We start from the raw sequence: 24,888 nt of genomic DNA on the forward strand, positions 1-24,888 counted from the left end.
CCTTCTAATCTGATTCCAGACTTAGGGTCTAACATTGTTTTGTGCTGTAGGCACCACACTAGGTTATTAGTAAACATTATTAAAACAATTAGAATTCACTAGATTAGTGGAAAATCGTTTTAAACATGTATTATAGTTGATTTAGTTCAGTATTCAGTCTGTGATTTCTTATGACTTCATTACAAAATTAATTTATATTTTTTCACCAACAGTGGTGGGTCTGTGGAATTTATTAACGAAGATCTATTAATCTATTACACAAATGTAATATGCAGAATCTTCACAAACAATACCTTACCATCAATCCTCCCTCACGCACGCCCACCCCCAAATTAAGACACACCAAGCAGACTCTAAAAATGCAAAATAAACACCAGGGCACATGGATAAAATTATGCTTAGAAACTTAAACATGCACTTTTGACTATCCAGAAAGCAATAAATAATACTACAAAACCTTAATTTAATTAAATCTTAATTACATTTCTATGAGTCAAAGTATACAATGTCATGTTTACCTCTGCTCTTTTCACTTCATAAAAAATGGTCAAGTGTTTAATGAATTAAGATGGCTTTGGATTTACTGGCACAGTGACAGTTTGACCACAGTGTTAAGAGGAAAACCATAACAGGCCTAAGGTGCATTTCATGAAAAGAATAACCTTACTGAACTAGTCTAATGCAAAGAAAAGTAATACACATTTCATTCATTCACCAAGAACTCTTTATATTTCATTTAAATGACACAACTATACTTTATCATTTTCTTGAACATAGTTGTGTAAACTATGTGAACCTACATAAAGTGTGATACACCAACCTGTTCTGGAAAAAAAAAAAATTTCACCCAACTTATAGTACTTTAAGGCTTGTGTATAAAAGGTATGGATAGAAAGAAAACTTTCCTACCAACTGCCATTGCAAAATGACACTATCACGTGGAAAGCAAGTTATATTCTATGAATTTTAACCTATAAATAAACACGGCATTTGAGATAGTTACCTCACCTTACAAGGAATCCTAATTTGGGGCACCTCTTAAAAACTATTATCTACATGTGTCTACACATACTACTGCTTACATTTGTCATGGTATCTGCACTGTTAAAATTAACAAATGTTAATTCTCACACATTTGTGACAGACTGTACCTTCACAAACTACAGGTAATTGAAATGTTATATTTCCATGTAGGACTTTAAGGTCTCATAATGCAAGAGCATTACTAACAAAATACCTAGTTTTCCAGATGGTGTCTCATCACTGGGAGGGGGACCTCCTGGAAAAAAGAAACAAAAATGTAAATAAGTTAAAAAAAAAAGAAGACAATAATAAAGATTAAAGACCTCTAAATTACAGGTTTAGAATTTTTACCTTTGAATGAAAATTCTTATAATTTTATTTTCCTTATATAAGTTATATTAATGTTTCTATTTAAAAGTATTATCAAAAAATACTATAAATTTATATTCAATCTCATCAGAATTCTTCCTGTTCAGTAACATTTCCTATGACAATATTCTGTGGTACAGCAATCAAATTTATCATTAGACTAATGTCAAAATTAGCCTATGGATTGATGTGATTCTACATAAAATTAAAAGACATAGGAAGGCCCGGCCGGGCGTGGCTCAGCGGTTGAGCGTCGACCTAGGATCCAGGCGATCGGGGTTCGATTCCCGGTCAGGGCACATGCCCGGGTTGCGGGCTCGATCCCCAGTCGGGGGCGTGCAGGAGGCAGCCGATCAATGACTCTCTCATCACTGATGTTTCTATCTCTCTCTCTCTACCTCTCCTTTCCTCTCTCTGAAATCAATAAAGACATATTTAAAAAAAATAATAATATAAATAAAAAAATAAAAGACATAGGAAGGCTTAAAAAAGATTTAGGCCTGGCTGAGTGTGGCTCAGCGGTTGAGCATCGACCTAGGATCCAGGAGATTGAGGTTCGATTCCTGGTCAGGGCACATGCCCAGGTTGCAGACTTGATCCCCAATGACTCTCTCATTATTGCTGTTTCTGTCTCTCTCTCTTTCTCCCTCTCCTTTCGTCTCTCTGAAATCAATAAAGATATATTAAAAAAAGAAAAGAAAACCAATGGCCAGCTTAAAAAAAAAAAAAAAGATTTAGAAGTTGACTTCTACATAATAAAGTAGAAGGAAACTTCTACATAATAAAGGTCATTTATGAAAAACCCATAGCTAATATCATACTCAATGGCAAATGACCCAGTTTTTCCCTTAAGATCAGGAACAAGATAGGATGCCTACATTTCCTACTTCTATTGGACATCATATTGGAAGTTTTAGTTGGAGCAATAAAAAGAAATAATTAGCATCCAAATCGCGAAGGAAGAACTAAAATGATCTCCGTTGCAGGTGACATGATCTTTTACATAGAAAACTCTAAAGATTACACACACACACACACACACACACACACACACACAAAACTGTTAGGACTAAGAAATACATTCAGCAAAGTTGCAGGCTATCTAATCTACACCCCCAAATCAGTTGCATTTCTATACACTAAGAATGAACACTCCAAAAAGGAAATTATGAAAACAATTCCATTTACAATAGCATCAAAAATAAAATACTTAGGAGGAAACTTAACCAAGGAGGTGAAAGACTCCTACGCTGGAAACGACAAAATATTGTTGAAAGAAATAGAAGATGATACAAATAATGATAGAAAGATATGCTGTGTTAATAGTATGAAAAGTAATCTATAGGTTACATGTAACCCCTATCACCATCTTGAATATGCATTTTCCAGAAAAATCCAACTTATAATTCATGACATCCAAGGATCTAGAAATAGCCAAGACAATCCTGAAAAAACAAAACAAAACAAAACCACAGCATAGTTGAGAGGACTCAAGCTTCCTGATTTAAAACTTACTAAAAAGCTACAATAATCAAAACACCGACATAAAGACAGACATAGAGATCAAATGAATAGAAGCCCAGAAATAAACCCTCACATATATGGTCAAATGTCACAAGGATGCTAAGAATGTCTAATGGGAAAAAAACAGTCCTTTCAATAAGTGGTTCTTACAAAACTGGCTATCTACATGCAAAAGAATAAATTTGGTCTCTTGGCCTTTTGCCATATACAAAAGTTAATTCAAAATGGTTGAAAGAGTTAAGCATAAGGTAAAACTACAAAACTCTTAGAAGAAAACATGAGGACAAGCTTCATGATGTTGGATCTGGCAATGTGACACCAAAAACATAGGCAACAAAAGAAAAAAAACAGATATACTGGACTTCATCAAAATTAAAAACTTTTGTTTATCAAAAGACACTATCAATAGAGTGAAAAAGCAACCCAAGAATGGGAGGAAACATCTGTAAATTATATAACTGAAAAGGGATTAATATCCAAAATACATAATGAACTCCTAAACCTCAATTACAACAAGAGCAACAAAACCCAAATCAAAAAATTAGCAAAGGCACTGAATAGACATTTCCCCCAAAGATGCTATACAGAACATCAATAAGCACATAAAAATATGATCACTAATCATTAGGAAATGCTAACAAAAATGACAATGAGATACTACTTCATACACATTAGGATGGCTAGTATCAAAAAACAGAAAATAACAAGGTTGGTAGAGTGGAAAAATTGGAACCTTTGTGTACTGCCAGTGGGAATGTAAAACTTATGATAAAAATTGGCATTTCAAAACAGTTGGAGAGAGGACAACTTATTCAACAAATGGGGATGGATGGAGTGGAAAGGAACCCTATCTTATTCCATATACTATAAGTATTTCAGATATACCAACAATTTAAATGCAAAGAATGCAATCAAAACACATGGTTGAAATGTTTATATAATTTGACAGTGAGGAATACCTAAAGCTTTTATAAGAAAGACACAGCACCCATAGCCATTAAGGAAATGATCGATATAGGTAACTACCTATTAATGTAAAGCTTCTGTACATATAAATGACCATTGATAGAGTAAAACCGGGCATACATTAAAGTCATCATTAAAAGGATCAGAATAAATCTAAATACAACCCCAATCTAAGATGGTAAGTGTAAAAAGTGAGTTTTACAAAAATATGAACAGCATAGTGCCATTTTTGTTTAGGATAAAAGAAAAAATTGCCATAATCTGTAGATTTACATTTATAGGATACTGATGTATAGAAACAGATACAATGGACTAGAGAAAGAGAAGACTATCCTTCACTCTCTAATGTTTGAAATTTTAGAAATTTATATTCGTATACTACTTATGTAATTAAAAGTTACATACAGCAATCTGTATCCAATAGTATATAAATCTTAAAAAGAAACTGACTAGTAAAAATAAGGCAAAAAAACCCCAACAACCTAGAAAAAAAAACCCTTTATTAATTAAAGCCCTTTTAACGTTTTAATTTATAATGAGTTCTGATAAATCAACACAATAATTCAGAAACCTAATAGGCAAGTAAACAAAGGACATGAATAAATATGCAGGCCAAAAAGCTTATCTCATCTGATAATTAAAGAAATTCAAATTAACATATGACATCATTTTCCACCCAGCACATTATAAACTTCTTAACAACATAAGAAAAAGGAAAAAGAGCTTTTGAACCTGGACTAAATGTAACTGGAGGCTTGGTTGGATGAATAGGCTTGACACCTGGAAAATAAATTTGATTCCATTCACCAGCCTTATCAATACATTATGGATTTAATTTTGATTTTTAAAAAATGTTAATTAGCCATTAAAATAAAATAATACACATGCTTTCTGAACTTTGCAATTCTACTTCTGGGCATTTAACCTAAATATATATTTACAAAAACACATAAGAATGTTTGCAGAACAATCTTCACTATAGCTTTGTATTTTACAATGGAAATCACAGAAGGTAATTAATCATAGAGATTAAAAAATGTGTTCAGAATAAACATGGATCTTTATTATTTTTTAAATATGTTTTTATTGATTTTTAGAGAGAGAGGAAGGGAGAGGGAGAGAGAGGAAGGGAGAGGGAGAGAGAGGAACGGAGAGGGAGAGAGAGAAACATCGATGTGAAAGAGACATCAATCTGTTGCCTCCCTCAAGCACTCCTACTGGAGATGGAGCCTGAAACCTGGGCATGTGCCCTGACCAGGAACAGGACCAGCAACCTTTTCGGTGCTCAGGACACTCAACCAACTGAGGCCACACTGGCCAGGGCTAAACATATGTATCTTAAAAAAATACCATTCCAGGAGTATTGTGCTGCAGTACATAATTTCTTTCCTTTTCTATTCCCTTAGTGTTTCCTGGTATCTGTCATATTAGCAGAATTAGATCTACCTTATCACCATTACATGTTACTACTGATTCTTTCTTTAACTGGTAACAAAATATATTTTAAAGGCTCATGAAGAATTATGACTTTTTATATTTAAAAAACTCCTATAGTTTATTTATAAACTTTTCTTACAATTTGCTCCTCTTCTTTCAAATGCTAAATTGTATCACAGTGTTTTATAAACCCTTTATGAACTCTCATGGTCAACTCTTTCAAAAGGGCATATGGATACACACAGTATCCCACAGTGCAAATACCCACTAGGACCATGTGAGTAAACACAGATGGGTCAATGAGTATAAACGTCACATGCAATCTTATGTGTTAGTCCACCAAAAATCCTCTTCTCACCCCCACCCGAAACCTCACAGCACTCAACTAAGGTACTCAAGGAGGCTACCAGGTACCAGGTACACAGGGATTATAAAAAGGTGTTCTAATTACCATGTTACATGCACAGCTCCCCTCAATCCTTTAAAGTCTTAGAACAACAGAATATATACAAGCAAGTTAGAAGCCAGCGACTGAGATTGGATTTCAACATCCTCATTAAACAATAGGACATGAAAGCACAAGGACAGGATGCTCCATGAGTGAGCAGAACCAAACTAGGGCCCAAGTGAGGTGAGCCCAAGCTCATGATCTTCCCACTATTCCTCTTGCCTGTTGCTTCTGCTGAAACCAAAGAGAAGCCAGAGCCAGCAGCACTGAAATGAGGAAGGCAGTTCCCTCCACCACATGGCAATAATCTCTCAAGTCTTCAGCAGAGCGGTTGAGGAGTCCATGCAAGAAGCCCTCTGCTGCATTTCTATAAGTAATGACTTCTGCCTTTAAAGGAAAATGTCAGTAAAACCCTGGCTGGGTGGCTCAGTTGGTTGGAACATTGTCTCCTACACCAGAAGACTGTGAGTTTGATTCCCAGTCAGGAGGCAACCAATCCAACCAATGGACATTTGTTTCTCTCTCTCTTTTTCTTTCTCTCTCTCAAATCATTAAACATACCCTCAAGTGAGGATTAAAAAAACACACAACCCAGTAAAGACAAAAAGAATAATTGTATGAGGTGGGGCTGGGGGCACTAGGACTATGGGTCTTGTTCTAGAAACAGCAGAAATTTACCAGTTCACATTGTACTATATAAAAAGAAAAAAACTGTTTGCAGTCCAGGAAATGAAAGTTGAGTCATGAATCAGTCTTGGTGACACCTTTACAGGGAAGATACCCCATAAAGGTGTCACCAGATCACTCTTTAAATGAATACAACAGCAACATTGATGACAGGAAACAAACACATTAAGAAACAGAAGCCATGGACCTTCTTGCTCCCTAACTTAACTGGAGGGATGCTGTAAGTCATATAGCTTCCTTTAAGAACCTCCTATGTGCCAGACACTGTGCTAAATGCTTTCATGCATCCCACTTAAAGGTTCCTACCAGCCAGTGAGGAAGGTATTAAATAATTTTACATATAAGTAAACACATTAAAGTTTACATAAATTGCCAAGTTAATGAAGCTGTTTATATGTGAGGACTGTGGTAAGTTAAGAATGGCTGTAAATATGTTCTTCCTCCTTTCATTACTAAAAATGGTGAATGGGTGTAACTCACCAGATATTTAAAGGATTTTGAAAAAATATCGAAGAACTGGAATTATTTCAAAAAAAAGAATCACCAGAAATTTAAAATATTTTGAAAAATATAAGCAGGAAGTTACTAAACCTGAGACACTGGAAATTGGAAGTTCTGTGCTGGGAGGTGACACTGGAAAAAAAAACACACAGTAGATCAAATACTTGGGAGTTATTGCCGGCATTGCACCAAAAATGTCTAAAGGGATAAGCAGGATGGTACTAAACCTGAATGAGTCAAACTCGGAAGTTTGGTACTGGGAGAAGGAGTCAACACTGGAAAACAAAAGAATGTCGACTGGATTAACCACTGAGGAACCTGACTTATTTAGATGAAACTATCCATGCTTCAATTTTCTTAAAAATGGTTGCTATCTAGTTTTGCACATAAAAAAGTAGAAGAAGAAAAGCTTATACACCTGTGTGATATATGTAAGGAGCTAACCCTATGAAAATATACAAAATAGCAAAAGCAGAATTCTTTGTGACTTTTACATGTGTTAAGACATAAATACGAAAACTTCAATTACTCTGTATCATTTATATTTGAAATCAAAGAAAAACCATCTAAACAAAAAAAGAAAGTAAAAGACATCCTTTGTACCTTTAACACAGGTTGGCGTCTTAGGCTCCCAAGTACTATTAGCTTCACAGACAACTACGCTGCTGCCTTCAAGGGAAAAACCCTTATTGCATGCAAGTACAACCTGTGCTTTGTAGGAATATTTTTTGTCAAATCCTGACGCCGCGTATCCATCTTTGGGTACTGGATTTGGACATCTGACCACTGAAAAGTGAAGAAATTTCAGAATTAATGGACAGCTGCTGTAGCCTAGGAGAGAAAAACTGGTGCAAAACAGTAATTTTCCCTGGGAACAAAGAGACAAGGAATGGAAGGCAGGATGTTAACTTTTTAAAAAAGACTTTATTTGTTCATTTTAATTACAGGTAAATAGATTTCATGAAATCCAATAATCTTTTTCCACCTGGAACAGACTGTCATTATAGTTCATTGGCTTTCCTACATTTTTCCCCCCATTACTGACAAGTTTTGAGAAAGGTCTAACTACCAGATACAGTTTTCCTAGTGAGTTCAAACACACTTTTGATACTCTAGCTCTAGGGGTTTGTTAAAATTTCATGCAGACACTGATTACAGTACCCTACTTTTGTAGAAAGGCAGGAGAGACTCTTGTGATAAGAAAATACTTCAGCTCAAATTTAAAAGTTGGAAAGAAGCTAGCTATGCAAAGATGCAGAAAGTTCTCAGGTCCTAACAACATACAAGAACTGGGATGTTCAAGAAATAGAAAGGCAAATGGAGTCAGGGCTGTGTTTTCCATACATTTTGGACTCCAACCCAGGAATCAAAAACCACATTTTCCATTGTAAACCAGTATACAATCCCACAGGCCTGAGATAAAGTTAAAAGTTAACACTTAGACTTCATTCTAGTGTACTCTGGTATTTCGCATTCTACTCTACTTCTCAAGAAGTAAAATGTTGGTCATGACCTTCTAGATTGATTTCAGGATCCAGTAATGGGTTTGGCAGAATTTGGAAAAACAAAAAACAAAAAACACTGGCTAGCAGTAAGTACAAGAGGACATCTTATCAAATTAAACCAGAAAAGTGCTCTTCCTCCTTGCATGTGGATCTGAATTTCCATCTGGTATCTTTTCCCTTCAGCCTAGAGAATTTCCTTTAGCAATTCTTGTAGTGCAAGTAGGGTAGTGTCAATTCTCTTACTTTAGTTTATCTTGAAATGTTTTTATTTATTATACCTTCACTTTTAAAAGATTTCTCCTGAAAAGGTGAAGGGATTGAGAAGTACAAATTGGCAGTTACAAAATCGCCACAGGGATGTAAAGTACAGCAGAGGGGATATAGTCAGTAATATTGTAATAACCACGTACAGTGTCCGGTAAGAGAGGGAGCAAAACTTATCAGGGGTGATCACTTTGTAAATTATATAAATGTCTAACCACGATGTGGTACTCCTGAAACTAATATAATATTAAATGTCACCTGTAAAAAAAATTGTAAATACAATATTTCTCCTTAACAGAGATTTCTAGGTTTCCTGTTTCATTTTTCTTTCAGCACTTTAGTAGATGTTATTGTCTCCTTGTCTCAACAGTTCCTTAAGAAAGTCAGCTGTCATTCTTACTTAGAGGGGTGGGGCAAATGTAGTATGTTTGTTTCCACCCCCTCTCATTGTCTGTTTTTTTTTGTTTTTTTTTTGCAGACGTTTGACCATGGTATGTTTGCTTTAGTAGGGGTTTCTTGGTAATTTTTTAAACTCTATTTATCCTACTAGGGTCACTGAATTTCCTGGACTTGTGGGGTTGTTGTTTGGATCAAGTGTGGATAATTTTCAGCCAATATTTATTCAAACAACTGCCTATACTGTCACCTTTCCTCTCTTTCTGAAACTCCATCAACATGTATATTTGACCATTTGCTATTCCCCAAGTTGTCAATCTTTCTCTTTCTAAAAATATTTCTTTCAAATCATTTGCCTGGTTTCTATTTTCCTCACTCTGGATTCACTGATCTATTCTATGTTGTGCTAAACTGCTGTTAATCACAGTAATGATTTTTGTAGGTTAGGTTTATTGGACATAACTTATATACAGTAAAACTCAACCTTTTAAGTGTAGAGTTGAATGAGGTTTGATCAATGCAAATACTAACTATGTAATTACCACGGCAATAAATTCATAGAAAAGTTCCATTACCTCCAACATTCCCTCATGCCACTTCGTAATCAACCCTCCCCATCCCCACCCATCCCCATCCCCCAACCAGCCAACCACTGATCTGTTTTCTATCCGTTTCTCTTCCAGAATGTCATAATGGGATCACAGCCTCTGAGTACAGCCTGTTTCACTTAGCATAATGCATATGAATCATTCCTGTCCTTGCAAGATCAGATGCTCAGTCCTTTACTGTGGAATATTATCCCATTATATGGATATACCACGGTTGTTCAGCCATTCGAATACCAACTGAAAAATAGGTGGCTGTTTCCACTTTGGGAGGATTATGACTAAGGCTGCTATGTATACTCTCATGTAGGGTTCTATGTGAACATGTTTTCATTTACTTGGATTGCTGAGTTGTATGAAAAGTCAATGTTTAACTTTAAAAGAAGTCACCAAATGTTTTCCTAAATAGACATACCACTGTGCATTCTTAACTTGCAATGTTTGAGAGTTCTAATTACTCCGTATCTTTGTGAGTAATGGTATTGTTACCTTTTTTATTTTTATGTGTTTATTTGTATATCATTGTGGTTTTAAATTTTATTTAAGTGATTACTAATGCTATTGAGTACTTTTTCATGTCCTTTTCTGCCATCAATATAACTTCTTTTGGTGGAAGAGGTCTATTCAAATATTTTGCCTGTTTTTTAAAAATGAGATGTTTTCTTATTTGAGAGATCTTTACATATCTATACATATCGTAGATATGTGCTTTGGAAATATTTTCTTCCAGTCTATGACTCATTTGTTTATTCTTATAACTGTTTTATGAGAGCAAAATTTTTGAGTTTTTAAGAATTTTTTTTCTTTAAAGGATCGTGCTTTTAGGGTTGTATTTATGAAATCTTTGTCTAGGTCACAAATGCTTTCTATGTGTTCCAGTAAAAGTCTTATTTTTTTAAGTTTTTTAAAAGTTTTTTAATAGTTAAGTCTACAATGCTTTGAGTAAATATATATGGTGCAAAAATGGGTTGAGGTCTTTTTTTTGCATATGGATATCAAATTGTGTCTGTACTTTTACCATTTTTCCACTGAATCATTTGTACACCTGTGATAAATCAACTGCACACAGTTGAAAGGGTCTATTCTGGAGTCTCTCTTCTGTTCCACACTGTCTTAATTATATGCTTTATTTATGTTTTTTATATAATAAGTCTTGATACCAGGTAGAATGAGTCCTCTGACTTTTTCAAAATTTTAACAATTATACTTCTGTTGTCTTTTCATATAAATTTTAGAATCATTTTGTCAGTTTATAGAAAAAGTTCTACTGGGATTTTTAATGAGATTGTGCCAAAATTATAGATTATGGAAAACTGACATCTTTACTATAATTCAGCCTTCCCACCCATACCACTGTATTTCTATTAAGGCCTATTAATTTCTTTTATAAGTGTTTAGTTGTTTTTACCATTCAAATCTTGCACCTGTGTTATAAAAGTTACTTTCAAATATTATATGCAGTTTGGAACTGTTGTAAATATTATATAAAAAATTTCAATTTCTAATGATTTATTGCTAGTATATAGACATACAATTGATTTCTGTACATTGATCTTAAGCTTGCAACCTGGCTAAAACTTCAGGCTTTCGAATTTTCTGCATAGACAATCATGTCACAGTGAACATAATCTACTTTATTTCTTTCTCCCCAACATATATGTGTATTTCTATTTCTTGCCTTACTGTACTGGGCAGGCACCAATGCAGTACTGAATAGAGTAGAGACAGTAGACACCCTATCTTGTTCCTGCCTTAGGGGGAAATAAATCAGTCATTTACCAATAAGTAAAATGTTAGCTATGCGATTTTGGTAAGAGCCATTTATCAGGGACAGACAGCTCTATTCTTATTACACTGGGAAGTTTTATAATGAAAAGATGATGAATTCTGTCAAATGCTTTTTTTCACATTAGGATGACCATGTATTTTTTTTCTTCTTTATATCTCCTGATACGGTAAGTTACACTGATTAATTTTTAAATTTAAATCAACCTTGCATGCATGGAATAAATTCTCTTTGACGATTTATGATAGGCCTTGATCTGTTAATATTTTGTTGAGAAGTTTGGTTCTCTGTCCATTATATTGTTTTTGATGTCCCTGAAATGTGTCTGTCTGGTTTTAGTATCAGAGCAATGCAATTCTCATGAACCGAAGGGAGATGTGTCTTTTTCTGGAACCTGTGCAGAGCTGCTGCTATTTACTCCTGAAATTTTTATAGCTTCCCCAGGGAGAACAGTTCTCTTTATGAGGTTTCCTTTGTCAAAATTATAGGTATAAAGTTGATTGTGTTGTTCCCTTAAATACCTGTAGGATATATTTAGTGATAGCTTCTTTTTCATTCTTAATATTGATCATCTGCATTTTCTTTTTCTCTTGTCAGAATGGTTAAAACATTTTAATGATCTTCTCCAAGAACTATGTGCTAGTTTCATTAATTCTCTCTACTTTTCTCTTTTCAATTTCATTGATTTCTATATTCTGTTCTTCTGTTTCCTTGTTTGGAGTAAAGTTTGCTCTTCTCTTTTAGGTTCATAAGGTAGAAGCTTAGATGACGGATTTGAGACGTTTCCCCTTTTTTTATTTCATGCTATTGATAGCCTCCTAAGCAATGCTTTTGCTGTATCCCACAAATTTTGATATGTTCCATTTCCATTTTTATTCAGTTCACAACACTATCTAATTTTGCTTGTGAAGTCTTCTTTGCATCATGGGTTAGAAGTGTCTTGCGTAACTTTCATGTATTGGGGGATTTTATAGATATCTTTATTTTGATTTCTACACTGTGATCAGAAAAGGTACAGTAAATAATTTCAATATTTTGAAATTTGTTAAAACTTATCTTAATGCCTAGGATATATAATTAGAGAATGCTGCATTTGCACTTGACAAGAGTAATTATTTTGGTGTTATTCAGTGGTTTCTTTCTTTCGAGAGTCAAATACCCTCCAGAGCCTCCCTGTTTTATGTCACGCTATAATGCCTTAAACATTGTTTTTAAAGAATAGGCATATGTCAAAGATATAGCAGGTCTGATATCAAACCACAGCAATAAAATGAGTATCACAATAAAGCAAGGCATAATCTTTTTGCTGGTGAGGGTCTTGCCTTCAATTTTTAAAAACTCAACACCTGTGAAATGCAACAAAGCAAAGTGCAATTAAACAGGGTATGCCTGTACGTTTTACCCAGAGTTTATCAATCTTATTGGTGAGGTCAGTCTTTTATAATTACTCTACCATTTTTTCTAGCCAGAACGTCTTACAATACAGAATAAACCTGTTATTTTTAAACCAACGTGTGTTCAGCTTTTTGATATCCCAACTCATGCATCTACACAGTAATTTACAATGTATAAATTATAATGCCAAGAATATGTGTGGTGAAGGGTGGGGAACTCTACAACTAAAATTAGTTTTGAGTCAGTGCTACCTTTTAAAAATTAAATTAGAAACCAATTTAACAGGGTGAGCGAGCACATGTGGCTATTTTGTTTACTTGTTAGTAAAGTATTTACAAAGTATTTCCATAGTATTTACAAATGAAGAAGTAGAGAAAAATATTATTACCTTTACACTCAGGAGGGTCACTGCTCCATTTGTCATGCCCAGTACAAAACAGCTCACTGTTTCCAATAAGTGAGAATTCATCTGGTCCACCTGAACGAATACAGCTATAAACTACTACCTCATTATATTCAAACACTTCCTTGTGGCTATAGCTGTATTGTCCATTTTGTATTTTTTTAGGTGGTTTACACAAAATCTCTTAAAAGGAGAAAAAAAAGGACAGGGAAGGCAAGAGAAAAAGTAAAAGATTAAAACAGCATTAGGAACATCCTATGAACTGCCTTCAATAAATTCATTCACATATGATATCTACAATCTAGTTGCAAATCCGATATCCATTTGAAACAAAGTTTCTATGAAAAAATGTATTATCTTTTTAATCCTTAAGAGTGTAACAGTGAAGTTTGCCAAATGTACAAATGGTATGTTTACGCAGCCAGAATCCTGAGGTTGTCATTTAGGACACATATTGATGAGATTTGCGAACATGTAAAACAATGACACTATTTGGAAAATTTTGGTTTTTCATAAAAAGTATGTTGTATATATTAATATGTATTGTGCTTACTGTTCTTAATAATGAATAATTATTTTTTAAACTTTTCAGTTTTAATTCCAATATAATGAGTAGCAACAGCCATATCCCACTTGAAGAAAAGCTCTGTGGGGTCTTATTAAATTTAAAAGCATAAAGTCAAGCCAAGGCCAAAAGTTTGAGAACTACTACTCTAAATTCTAAAGACAGAATATACTTACTTTCACAGTTCGGGGGGTCAGCACTCCACTCCACACTATTTCCATCTCCAGCAATGACACAAGATATAGTGTCTAGCCCAAGTAGGTAATAACTAAATAAAAAGAAAAAAAAAGATTACCTTTTTTTTTTTACCAGTTAACACAATGCACATAATAATGAAGAAAAATTTTATATGGTTGTTTTTGTGCACTACAGTAGTTTGAGGGAGAAGTTTCTTAAATAGCCTATAATGAAAGTACTAACTAAATCTATAAGGAAATAGAGTTTCTTCATTTGAGCACACACTGACCTAGAGCAAATTGTCTATATATATGCTGGTCAGTCTGGCCTCTTTGCTACCTGCAGCAGGCACATCAACATTCACTTTTGTGCCCTAGTTCATGCCATTCTGCCCAGTCAGGACAAGTAAACAAAACAGCCACATGTGCTCGCTCACCCTGTTAAATTGGTTTCTAATTTAATTTTTAAAAGGTAGCACTGACTCAAAACTAATTTTAGTTGTAGAGTTCCCCACCCTTCACCACACATATTCTTGGCATTATAATTTATACATTGTGAATTACTGTGTAGATGCATGAGTTGGGTATCAAAAAGCTGAACACACATTGGTTTAAAAATAACAGGTTTACTTTGTACTGCAAGAAGTGCTGGTTAGGGGAGAAGTAAAATTATCAATGTTTGCAGACAGTATGACCTCACATGTATAAAATTCTGAAGATTACACACACACACACAAACCCTGTTAGAACTAATAAATGAATTCAGTAAATTAGCAGGACACAAAATTAATATTAAAAAATCAGTTGCATTTTATAGTGTATCAGTTTCCTCTATATTGCACATTTTTCATAAATTTCCAGTATCCCGAATACATACTATTAAAAGAGCCCTATGGAACAAAGGCTACTATTAAGTGCTCAGTACACCTGGTAGAGATCTTCCCTCCTTTAAAGCAGTCACAAAAATAAGGCTTTCCACTAAGAGATCTTTTTTTTCTACATTGCTTCTCTACCATTCTCATGCACTGAATTGCCCTCAGGTGTATTCACTAAGAGATCTTGATCAAAGTTAAGGTCCAGGCTAACCAGGTCAATTTTTGACTGGTTAACACCCCACAGTTATCTCAACATAAGTTTATTTTTGGCTGGCAAATTTACCCCCCCATTTCTAAAAGCCCTCAAAGTTGCCCATTTTAAACAGGGTGCAATTTGTTGTCAAGGATAAAGCCATGATTACTACATTTTTAATGACTACAGTAGGCTTATTACTTATAGTAGTGTACAATTCTGCTTTACTTCAATCGAAATTTTTTCTATTCCATGCACATCTTTTCAGTCTCCATAAAAAGCCCAAGAGTTCACTGGCTATAAGTACAGCTTGTCACACACAGAGCAAAATGAAATCAACATTATGTTTCCATACTTAGAAGTAAAGCAAAAATAGAACTAGTAACATTTACCTAGTTCCTCTACTTACCCCTGGTCACAAGTATAGTGAAGCTCTGAACCAAATTCAAAAGATCCACTGAAGCGACCATTTTGGGGCTCTCCTAGTTGTGGACATAATCTTCCTGAAAGAAAAATTTTTGAAATTCGTTGTTTTATACAAATTTCAAAACAGATCTGAATCAAAACCAAAATCCTACATTTCTCTACTAAATTCATGGGAGTACTATTTTCTTTCTTTAACTATTAAAAGGCCAAACTTAAGATTCACATTTACCAAAACAACCAACTGCCAAGAAAAAGATTCTCTGGAAATTTTTCAAAGCCTGAAAAAATACACTGCTGTCTAAAATCCACATCCACATGAGAAAACCATCATTTTACAATAAAATGGAATAAAATATGGAATAAAATGTGTGAAATCTTTAGGGCAATAAAAACAAAAAGTTTAGTGTACTTACTTGTACAAGCCTCCCGGAGAGTTGTCCATGTGTTATTAGGACGACAAACAGCAGAGAGGGGATGAAAAGGAGGAATACGCCTGTATCCTAGGCGACACTCATATTCTATTTGGTACCCATGATTATAAGGGGGTGAAGGCTGTCCACCCTTGGGTTTCATAGATTCATACTTTGGTGGGTCATCACAGTCAGCATCTGGGCATAACAAAATAAGAACATGAAAATAAATTATTTTCTCTTTTTCACCAGCCCCAGAATAAGGCCTGAGAGCAGGCAGGGAGTACAGAATGAATGGAAAGGTCCTTGGCAAGATTTAAAGTGACCGTGCCAGGCTTTTACAGGACAATGTGCTGTGTCTGCTTCAAGTAATATTCTATTAGCTTTTGCTTTCTTTGGGAATAAGCTGAATATTCTTTCAACAGTAAATTGAAGAGACAGCAACACGATTTTTGGTTTTAAAGTATATTTGTAGGTATGCATCCTTCCCACTTAAAAAAAAAATTATCTTTAGTGTTGAAAGTATTACAGATGTCCCTTTTTTCCCCCCATTGATCCCCTCCCCCTGCACCCGTCCCTCCCCCCAGGCCTTCACCACACTATTGTCTGTGTCCATGGGTTTTGCATTTATGCAAATAAATTCTTTGATTAATCTCTCCCCATCCACTCCCCCACCCCCGCCTTCCCTCTGAGATTCATCAGTCTGTTCCATGCTTCTATGTCTCTGGATTTATTTTGTTCCTCAGTCTGTTTTGTTTATTAGATTCTACATGTGAGTGAGATCATGTAAAACTGAATCAGGAAGAATCTGAAAACCCAAATAGGCCAATAGCAACTGATGAAATCGAAGCAGTAACAAAAAACTCCCAGCAAACAAGAGCCCTGGTCTGGATGGCTTCACAGGGCAGCTTGCTAATTCTTTAAGTTGTAGGGTTCGATGATTTATGAAAAATTTTTCTTGCTTTTTGAGGCCTGTAGTGCTATGAACTTGCCTCTCAGGACTGCTTTTGCTATGTCCCATAGATTTTGATTGTTGTGTGTTCATTTTCATTTGTTTCCAGGAACTTTCTGATTTCTTTTTTATCTTTATTGATTTTAGAGAGAGGGAGGGAGAGGGAGAGAGAGCAAGAGAAACATCTATGATGAGACAGTCATCACTGATTGGCTGCCTCCTGCACGCCCCTGACCAGGAATTGAGCCTGGAACCCGGGCATGTGCCCTGACCGGGAATCGAACTGCAATCTCCTGGATCCTAGGTCGATGTTCAGCCACTGAGCCACGTCTGGCCGGCTGATTTGTTTCTTACTGATTTTATTGGTAACCCATTCATTGTTTAATAACATGCTATTCAGTCTCCATGTGTTTGAATGTTTTTGAGTGGTTTTACTGTAGATTTCTAATTTCATGCCATTGTGATCCGAGATGCTTAATGTGATTTCAATCTCCTTGAACTTGTAGAGGCCTGTTTTGTGTCTTAACATGTGGTCTGTCTTTGAGAATGACCCATGTGCACTTGAGAGGAATGTACATTCTGCAGCTTTGGGGTAAAATGTTCTATAAATGTCAATTAAATTTATCTGATCTAGTGTGCGATTTAGAGTCATTGTTTCTGTGTTGAAGTCGGTGGGGTGTTAAAGTCCCTGACTATGACTGTGTTGCTGTTGATCTCTCCCTTAAAGTCCTGAAGGCTATTATTGATAGGCCCTTATTTATCGCCATTTTAATTCTTTATGCCTATGTTTCTCTCTCTATTTCTTCTTATTACAGGAGTCCTTTTAACATTTATTGCAATGCTGGATTGATGGTAAAAAACTCAGTTAGCCTTTTTTTGTCTGGGAAGCTCTTTATTTCACCATCTAGTCTGAATGATAGCCTGCTGGATAGAGTAGTCTTGGTTTCAGATCCTTGCTTTTCATTACCTTGAATACTTCATGCCATTCCCTTCCGGCCTGTAGAATTTCTGATGAGAAATCAGCTGACAGCCTTATGGGAGCTTCTTCGTAGGTAACAGTTTGCTTTTCTCTGGCTGCCTTTAAGATTCTCTCTTTGTCTTGAATTTTTGGCATTTTAATTATGATGTGTCTGAGTGTGGGCCTCTTTGGGTTCTTGCTTGGGACTCTCTGTGCCTCCTGAACTTGTGTGACTTTTTCTTTGACAGGGTTGGGAAGTTTCCTGCCATTATTTCTTCAAACAAATTCTCTATCTCTTGCTTATTCTCTTCCCCTTCTGACACTCCTATAATGCAAATATTGTTACGTTTCATGTTGTCCCACAGCTCCCTTAAACTGTCCTCCTGTTTTCAATTGTTTTTTCCTTTTGGATCTCTGATTGAGTGATTTTTTCTACCCTGTCTTCTAATTTGCTGATCTGATCCTCAGCTTCCTCTAATCTGTTTATTCCTTCCAACGTATTCTTTATTTCTGCTATGTCATATTTAATTTCCTTCATAGTCTCCATATCTTTTCTCAGCATCCTCACAATCAGTATTCTGAACTCTATATCTGATAGCTTGCTTATCTCCATTTCATTTAGCTCTTTTTCTGGAGACTTCTCTCGTTCTTTCATGTGGGGCTTTTTTTTTTGTCTCCCCATTTTGGTTCCCTATTTAGGTTTGTTTCTATGTATTAGGTGGATCTGCTAGGACTCCCAGACTTTTTGGAGGGTTTCTGGTACAGGCCAATGTCAGATGCTCTCTGTGACTGGCCCTGAGTACCCTGTTTAGAACTATCAACAACCCACAGCTTGTACTTCTCTTCGCTGGACTGGTTTGTTGTTCCCTCTGCTGGGGCAAGGTGTGTTTGGACCCCATTTTTTTCTGAGTTCATTTCACACTCACCTCTCCCCTAAGAAGACTTTACAGCCCTCGATCAGATTGCTCTTCCACAAACTGATGACTTATCACTTCAGGCTCAGTCTCCTCTCAGGAGGCAAGTCCCTAAAGGTCAGGGATCAATCACACACCTTCTTTTCTACTACACTCTGTACCCAGTGGATGCTCAAGAAATGCTGTGGTTAGAGGTAATTATTATTTAAGCATAGTGGATGTCATAGGTCAAAATAAATATGGACTAAACTATTTCAAAATATAAGACTTCATTTCATATTAGTGAAATGAGTATTTTATAAGTGAATAGAGCCATTTAAAATCAAGTTTTATTTGAATAGCCTTACATGAAAAAATTTCTACTGTCTTGACATTACTTTAAATACACAATTGATCCTAGAACAATGCAGCAGTTTGGCCCCCACGCAGTTGAAAATCCACATATGACGTTTGAATTCCCTAAAACATTACTTAAGTAGAGTGTTTCCTCTGTATCAGTGAGGGATCAGTTTCTGGATACCCCATGGATACAAAAATCCCTGAATGCTCAAGTCATGTATATAAAGTGGTGGAGAACCATACATACAGAATGCCCTCTGCATTGTCAGATTCCCAACTGCAGATGGAAAATTCTGTTGGTTGTTTCCACAGATGTGAAACCCAGATACAGGAAGACACTACATATTTATAGGAAAAAATGTGAGTGTAAGTGAACGTGAGTAGTTCAAACCAATGTTGTTCAAGGGTCAACAGTGATTTAATCTTCCTTCACTAGTCAATGGATCATGTATGACTTCAGAAGTTCCCTGAGGTAGCTGTTTGGGTTGTGTATCCAATATATCCCTATAGTAAAGCTACTATATTGCTATGGTTTTAGAATTTTTTACCTCTGATTTTTTTGGAAGGGGGTAGTTTTCACTCCCTTGAATAGTGTCATTTGTACTTGAGCAATTTGCATTTCTTTAAATTATCTGTGGGCTTGAAAACCTAACAAATCTGTTAGAACAATTACATAAAATAATGTAATGGAGGCACATCAAGTAAAGTCCTAAGGCAATAAAAGCATGTAGAGGCCTCTCTTATAAGGTTAAGGACCTAAGGAGAAAGGAGATCTATTTTGCTCCCTAAGAAAACTTTCCTCTCTTACTCCCTGAATCTTCGTCTTACTTAAGATTGAGAGACCAGCCAAGAGAAATCTAAACAAGTGAAATTTTACTCTTTTTTCATATCATGTTCTAAATTCTAAAACTCTGTACATATACACAGTCCAACATTTCATTCCCATCATGTCCTGAAATCCACCTACTGGGTATATGTTTTCAACATTTCCACTATGCTGACCTTGTTACCTGAATGTTTCTTAACTGCCCAAGAAAGCAAAAGGCAAACCAAAATCCCTAGTAATTAAAAGCATTGTTTAAAAGGAGGGTTAGTATACAGGTGAGTTTTATTAATAACATTACATTTACTGAAAACCCTGAGTTAGATATTGTCACTTTCAATAGGAAAACAAACATGAGCTAGAAATTCTATATAATTCATCCAGACACAAATGCATAACATCATTCTAGAATTTCCTTGAACCACCAAGAAAGAAATCACATAACAGCATGCCCGTGATTAAATTATACAGGGATCCTTTGTTTTATACATTCAATCTCAGTAACTATCCTCAAAGCTGATAAAAAAGTTTCCTACTCTGACATACACAGATAGTCTCCATATGGAAAAGTCAATAAGATAGTTTAATCCATTCAACTAATTTGAAGTATTTTTTCCCACTAACATGCAACATGAAAGACATGCTTCCACCAATACGCAGAATATACATTTTCGTTTGGCAACCAGTTGATCACAAGCTATATACACTGTAATAACTGTGCCCAATACCACACTTTTTAATAAGCACATTTCTTCACTTGCTCAGAACACTGAATTTTTTTTCCAATGAGGATGTTAAAACTAATTATTCTTAGACCCAGAAAAATTACACCTTGACTTCGTTTTCTAGGTAGTTTACAATATAATTATTACTTGGCTGTAAGGATACACTTTATTTAATATATCTTTATTGATTTCAGAGAGAGGAAAGGAGAGGGAGAGAGAGATAGAAACATCAATGATGAGAGAGTCATTGATCGAGCCCACAACCTGGGCATGTGTCCTGACCGGGAATCGAACCCTGATCGCCTGGATCCTAGGTCGACGCTCAACCGCTGAGCCACGCCCGGTCGAGCAGGATACACTTTAAAACAGATGACATTAAGTAATATGATGGGCTGTGTTCAGAAAGCTCCCCAATGTTCCAGATGAGTTTCGGGAAAATGAAATAGCTTTCTGCTATGGATCAAGAGAACTACTCACCTTCTCTACATTTGCCAAAATTGGGTAAGCACTCTCTACCTGCTTGCAAAAGTTAAAATCACTTTCTAACATGAGTACACACACCCTTGCCCAGATTGATGCCTTCAGGAAATCATGGTCTCTGACCAAACTGGGACCCCAATAAAACCTGACAGTCCTGCTCCTTTTCCCACTGTCTACACAACCTATTTTTAAACTTTCCTTCCCAAAATGCAGACACTGGCATCTACACCTGTCTATTTTATTTTGCATGACCTCATTTCTAGGCCTATAAAAATCACTAAATTACCTTCCAAGTCATTAAACGGCTTCCTTATTTTCCAATGAATCCTAACACTTTCTTCCTCATTAGTTTTAGCTGTCCTGTCTATAACATCTGGAGCTGTTGGTCACTCTGTCTTTGCTCCTTTCTGCCTGAAAAGCTCTCTTTGGTTTCCAGGACAGCACAACCACCCTGGTTCTCAGCTTGTCCTCTGACTGCTCCTCCTCCTCTGCCTGATCGGGAAATGTGGCATTCCTAAAGGGTAGTTCTAGGAACTCTTGTTATTTCATTCCGTAGACATCCCTGGGTGGGCAGATGTAGTCTCATGACTTCATTTCCCTTGAAAAAAGTAGCCTTCCAATTCCCTGCATCTCTGGCTGAGGTGCCAAGTACGTACATTCAATTGTCACCCCACACAGCTCCACTTAGGAAGTGCCATGCTGTCTCAAATGACATAATCAAAGTGCTCCTTTGATTCTCCACAGGCACAGCAAGCAAACTAAACTGTTTCCACAGCTGAGTGCCTGGTCATGCATCTAGTTCTCGCCTTTACTCCTACAGCCACGACCATTTATCTGCACTGCAGTCAGAGTCTCTGCATAGGTCTCCTCACCTACCTTGGCACTATTCATTCAATTGGTTTTTCACATGGCTACCAGGGTAATATTGCTATGACACAGTGACCAAGGACCTCTCAAGTCATATAGTTTTCAATGGATTCCCAGTGCCCTCCAGATAATGTCTAAAGCTCCTTAAGCAAGGCTAACAGATTTAAAATCAGTCACTATCTGGATCCTGCTTTCTTTTGCACACTGTTCTCAAGCCACAGTCAATCCCTTGTGGTGCCCATTAAATTACTTGCATCACGTTAGCAGTTGAGGCCTCCATGCACCATTTTACTCCGGCTGTGATCACAGACCTATCATTCTCCCCATCCACTCACCCTTCAGTTTCACCTTAGATGCCAATTCTTCCTCGAGGCTTTTGACGTCTCTCACTTAAAATACTGAGTTAAGTGTCCTCATGTTACCCCAATTTTCTCTATAGCATTTTTAATATTGTAATTGTCTGTTTATTGTTTATGCTCCCTATGAGACTGTCACCTACTTGAGGACCTTGTCTCACTCATCACTGCATTTCTGGTACCTGAAGTCAGTGCTGAATGAGCAGTTATCAGTTCTGTACACTCTTAGATTACAATTCAATTCTTTATTGTTCAACCAGTTTGTTCCAAAGATATCTGCAAATCATAATTTTTTTCTTCAGTTTTTGCCTGTATTCAAGTTTTTTTATTGGTTTCGTTATAGATATTTTCCTTTACTAGAATTTTACATTTTTTTCATGTCAACATATTTATGCTTAGATAAACACATTTTCCATTACTGCTATTATTAGAAATGGTATTTTAATATTATCAAAGGTGGACTGTAGGGCAGCACAGTTTCCAGTAGAAGTAGCCTGGTTCCAAAAGGAATCAGTCTGAAGGCCATCATCACAGTTGCAGTGGAACAGTCTGATTTCAAGAGTCAGACTAAAGTACCAACTGAGTCCTCTCAGACAAAACAAGGCCTTAACCAGACAAGGATGACACCTTAAATTAGATCTAGAGGAAACTCCTTTGAGTAAGGCTGACTTCTCGTGTTTCAGGAATGGTTCTTATTTAAATGGCAAATATTGTGCTGGATATGCAGTATCAACACCCTTTGATGTAACTGAAGTGGCATCTTTGCCTTTGGCTACTATAGCCCAACAAGCTCATACAGGCCTGCACCTAGCCAAGGGCATAACCCTTGATATTTCTACTGATAGTAGAGATGCCTTCGGAGTAGTTCAGGATTTGGAACGTTGTGGAAGCAACATGGCTTTCTTACTTCCAGCTGAAATAAAATTTAAAATGGTCCATAGGTTCAGAAGTCATTGGATGTTATACTTTTACCTGCTGCTTTAGCTATTATTAAGACCCAGGGCGCTCTAAACTTGATTTTCTGGAAGCTAAAGGGAAATCGCCTTGCTGACACTTCTGCAAGGAATGTAGTTCTTAAAAGGAAGTAACAGCAGTCAAACCTCTGGTATGGTCTAAGGGATATTTCCTCAAATGACAGCTCAGAAAAACTGGCTAAAGTCCCAAAAACTGGCCTCAGGAAAGGAAAAAACTAAACTGGAAATTCAACAATTGTTGGTTTGATAAACTGAAGACGCTCTGGTCTGGGCCAAATAACAACCCAGTCCAACGAGAGGCTCTAAAATTTCTACTCCTAATTACTGTACAGGCAATAAACCATTGGTCCACTGACAAAATAACATTTATGTATCAATATTGGTGGGGAACTATTAAGGCCACAAAAAGTACCTGCTTGTCCCACCTGTTCAAAGTACAAGCCAGGAAATCCTGGTCCAACTGCTCCCGGACGTTTTAAATTGCCTAATGGACCATTTGTAGTCTAGCAAATGGATTTCATACAGCTTTCCCATCTCATAGACATAAGTGTATTTTAGTCATGGTCTGTATGTTTTCTCAGTAGACTAAAGCTTTCCCAGCAGACACACTACTGCCTCTGCTGCGCCTAAAGTCCGTGTGAAAAGATCACCCTTACCGAGAGGACCTCCATAACCCACAGGGATAGGGGAATGCATTTTACCAGTCAGGTGCTCTGACAGGTTTGTGCTGAATGGCCAGTTTGACAACACTTTCACTGCGCCGACCACGCTCAATCCTCAGGTTTAGTCAAATGCACTAACAGCATTAAGACTCAACTGACAAAATTTGCAGAAATCCTCTAAATACCTTGGCCAAAAGCACTGCCATTGGTCCTTCTAAATCTCAGATCCACCTCCTTTGGAACTGAATCTCTCACTCTCTGATAGTCACAGAGAGCCCAATGCACCTGGCCCCTCCTCTTTTGATTGACAACAGATAGAAGGAAATATACTTAAATATTATAAAGGCCTAAGTGCTTCTATCAAAATTACCCAGGTCTGGTAAAGCAGTCTTTTCAAAGCGCACTCCAGGGAAATGAAGACCTTGAACAACACACTGTGCATCCTGGCACTTCATCTATTGGAAAAGACACCTCCAGAAAGACTCTTTGCAACCTCGCTTCAAAGGCCCCTATCAGGTCCTGCTAACTGACCCTTTTGCTGCCAAACTCCAGGCAATAGACTCCTGGATCCACATGACACATATAAAAAAAAGCACCTAATCCTGACTAAAAATGCACACCATCTGGTGACCAGAAGGTGAAAATGTCACAAAACTGATGCAGAGTACACCTGAGGAGACAGCTTCCCCATGTTCAGACCAGGCCTGTTAGACTGACCATGGATTCTTATCCAATTCATAGTCCCTGAATTTGTAACCTATGGACTGGGCTGTATTATTGATAAGACATTTTGTTCCAGTTTCTTTTAAGATAATAATACTGTTTACTTGCTTGGTGTTTTATTTCTGCAATGTGTCTTCCCAAAGCTCTTGTTTATTCTTTTA

The 24,888-nt window shown here is 36.4% G+C and overlaps 1 protein-coding gene across 1 annotated transcript in view; it reads right to left on the bottom strand.

The window, feature by feature from the left end:
• The window catches only part of LOC107532937 (complement receptor type 2), a 228,524-nt gene that overhangs the window by 13,738 nt on the left and 189,898 nt on the right, over positions 1–24,888 (bottom strand). The window contains exons 22-30 of the mRNA XM_087828192.1: positions 15,958–16,152; positions 15,528–15,621; positions 14,051–14,142; positions 13,295–13,492; positions 7,559–7,741; positions 7,183–7,230; positions 7,046–7,087; positions 4,615–4,662; positions 1,238–1,279 (exon numbers count right to left, since the gene is read on the bottom strand). Coding sequence (XP_087684318.1) covers positions 1,238–1,279; positions 4,615–4,662; positions 7,046–7,087; positions 7,183–7,230; positions 7,559–7,741; positions 13,295–13,492; positions 14,051–14,142; positions 15,528–15,621; positions 15,958–16,152 — 942 coding nt within the window. The remainder of the gene's footprint in view (positions 1–1,237; positions 1,280–4,614; positions 4,663–7,045; positions 7,088–7,182; positions 7,231–7,558; positions 7,742–13,294; positions 13,493–14,050; positions 14,143–15,527; positions 15,622–15,957; positions 16,153–24,888) is intronic.

The sequence above is a fragment of the Miniopterus natalensis genome, chromosome 19 (assembly GCF_054644295.1).
Source record: "Miniopterus natalensis isolate mMinNat1 chromosome 19, mMinNat1.hap1, whole genome shotgun sequence".
In the NCBI taxonomy this organism is placed as follows: domain Eukaryota; kingdom Metazoa; phylum Chordata; class Mammalia; order Chiroptera; family Miniopteridae; genus Miniopterus; species Miniopterus natalensis.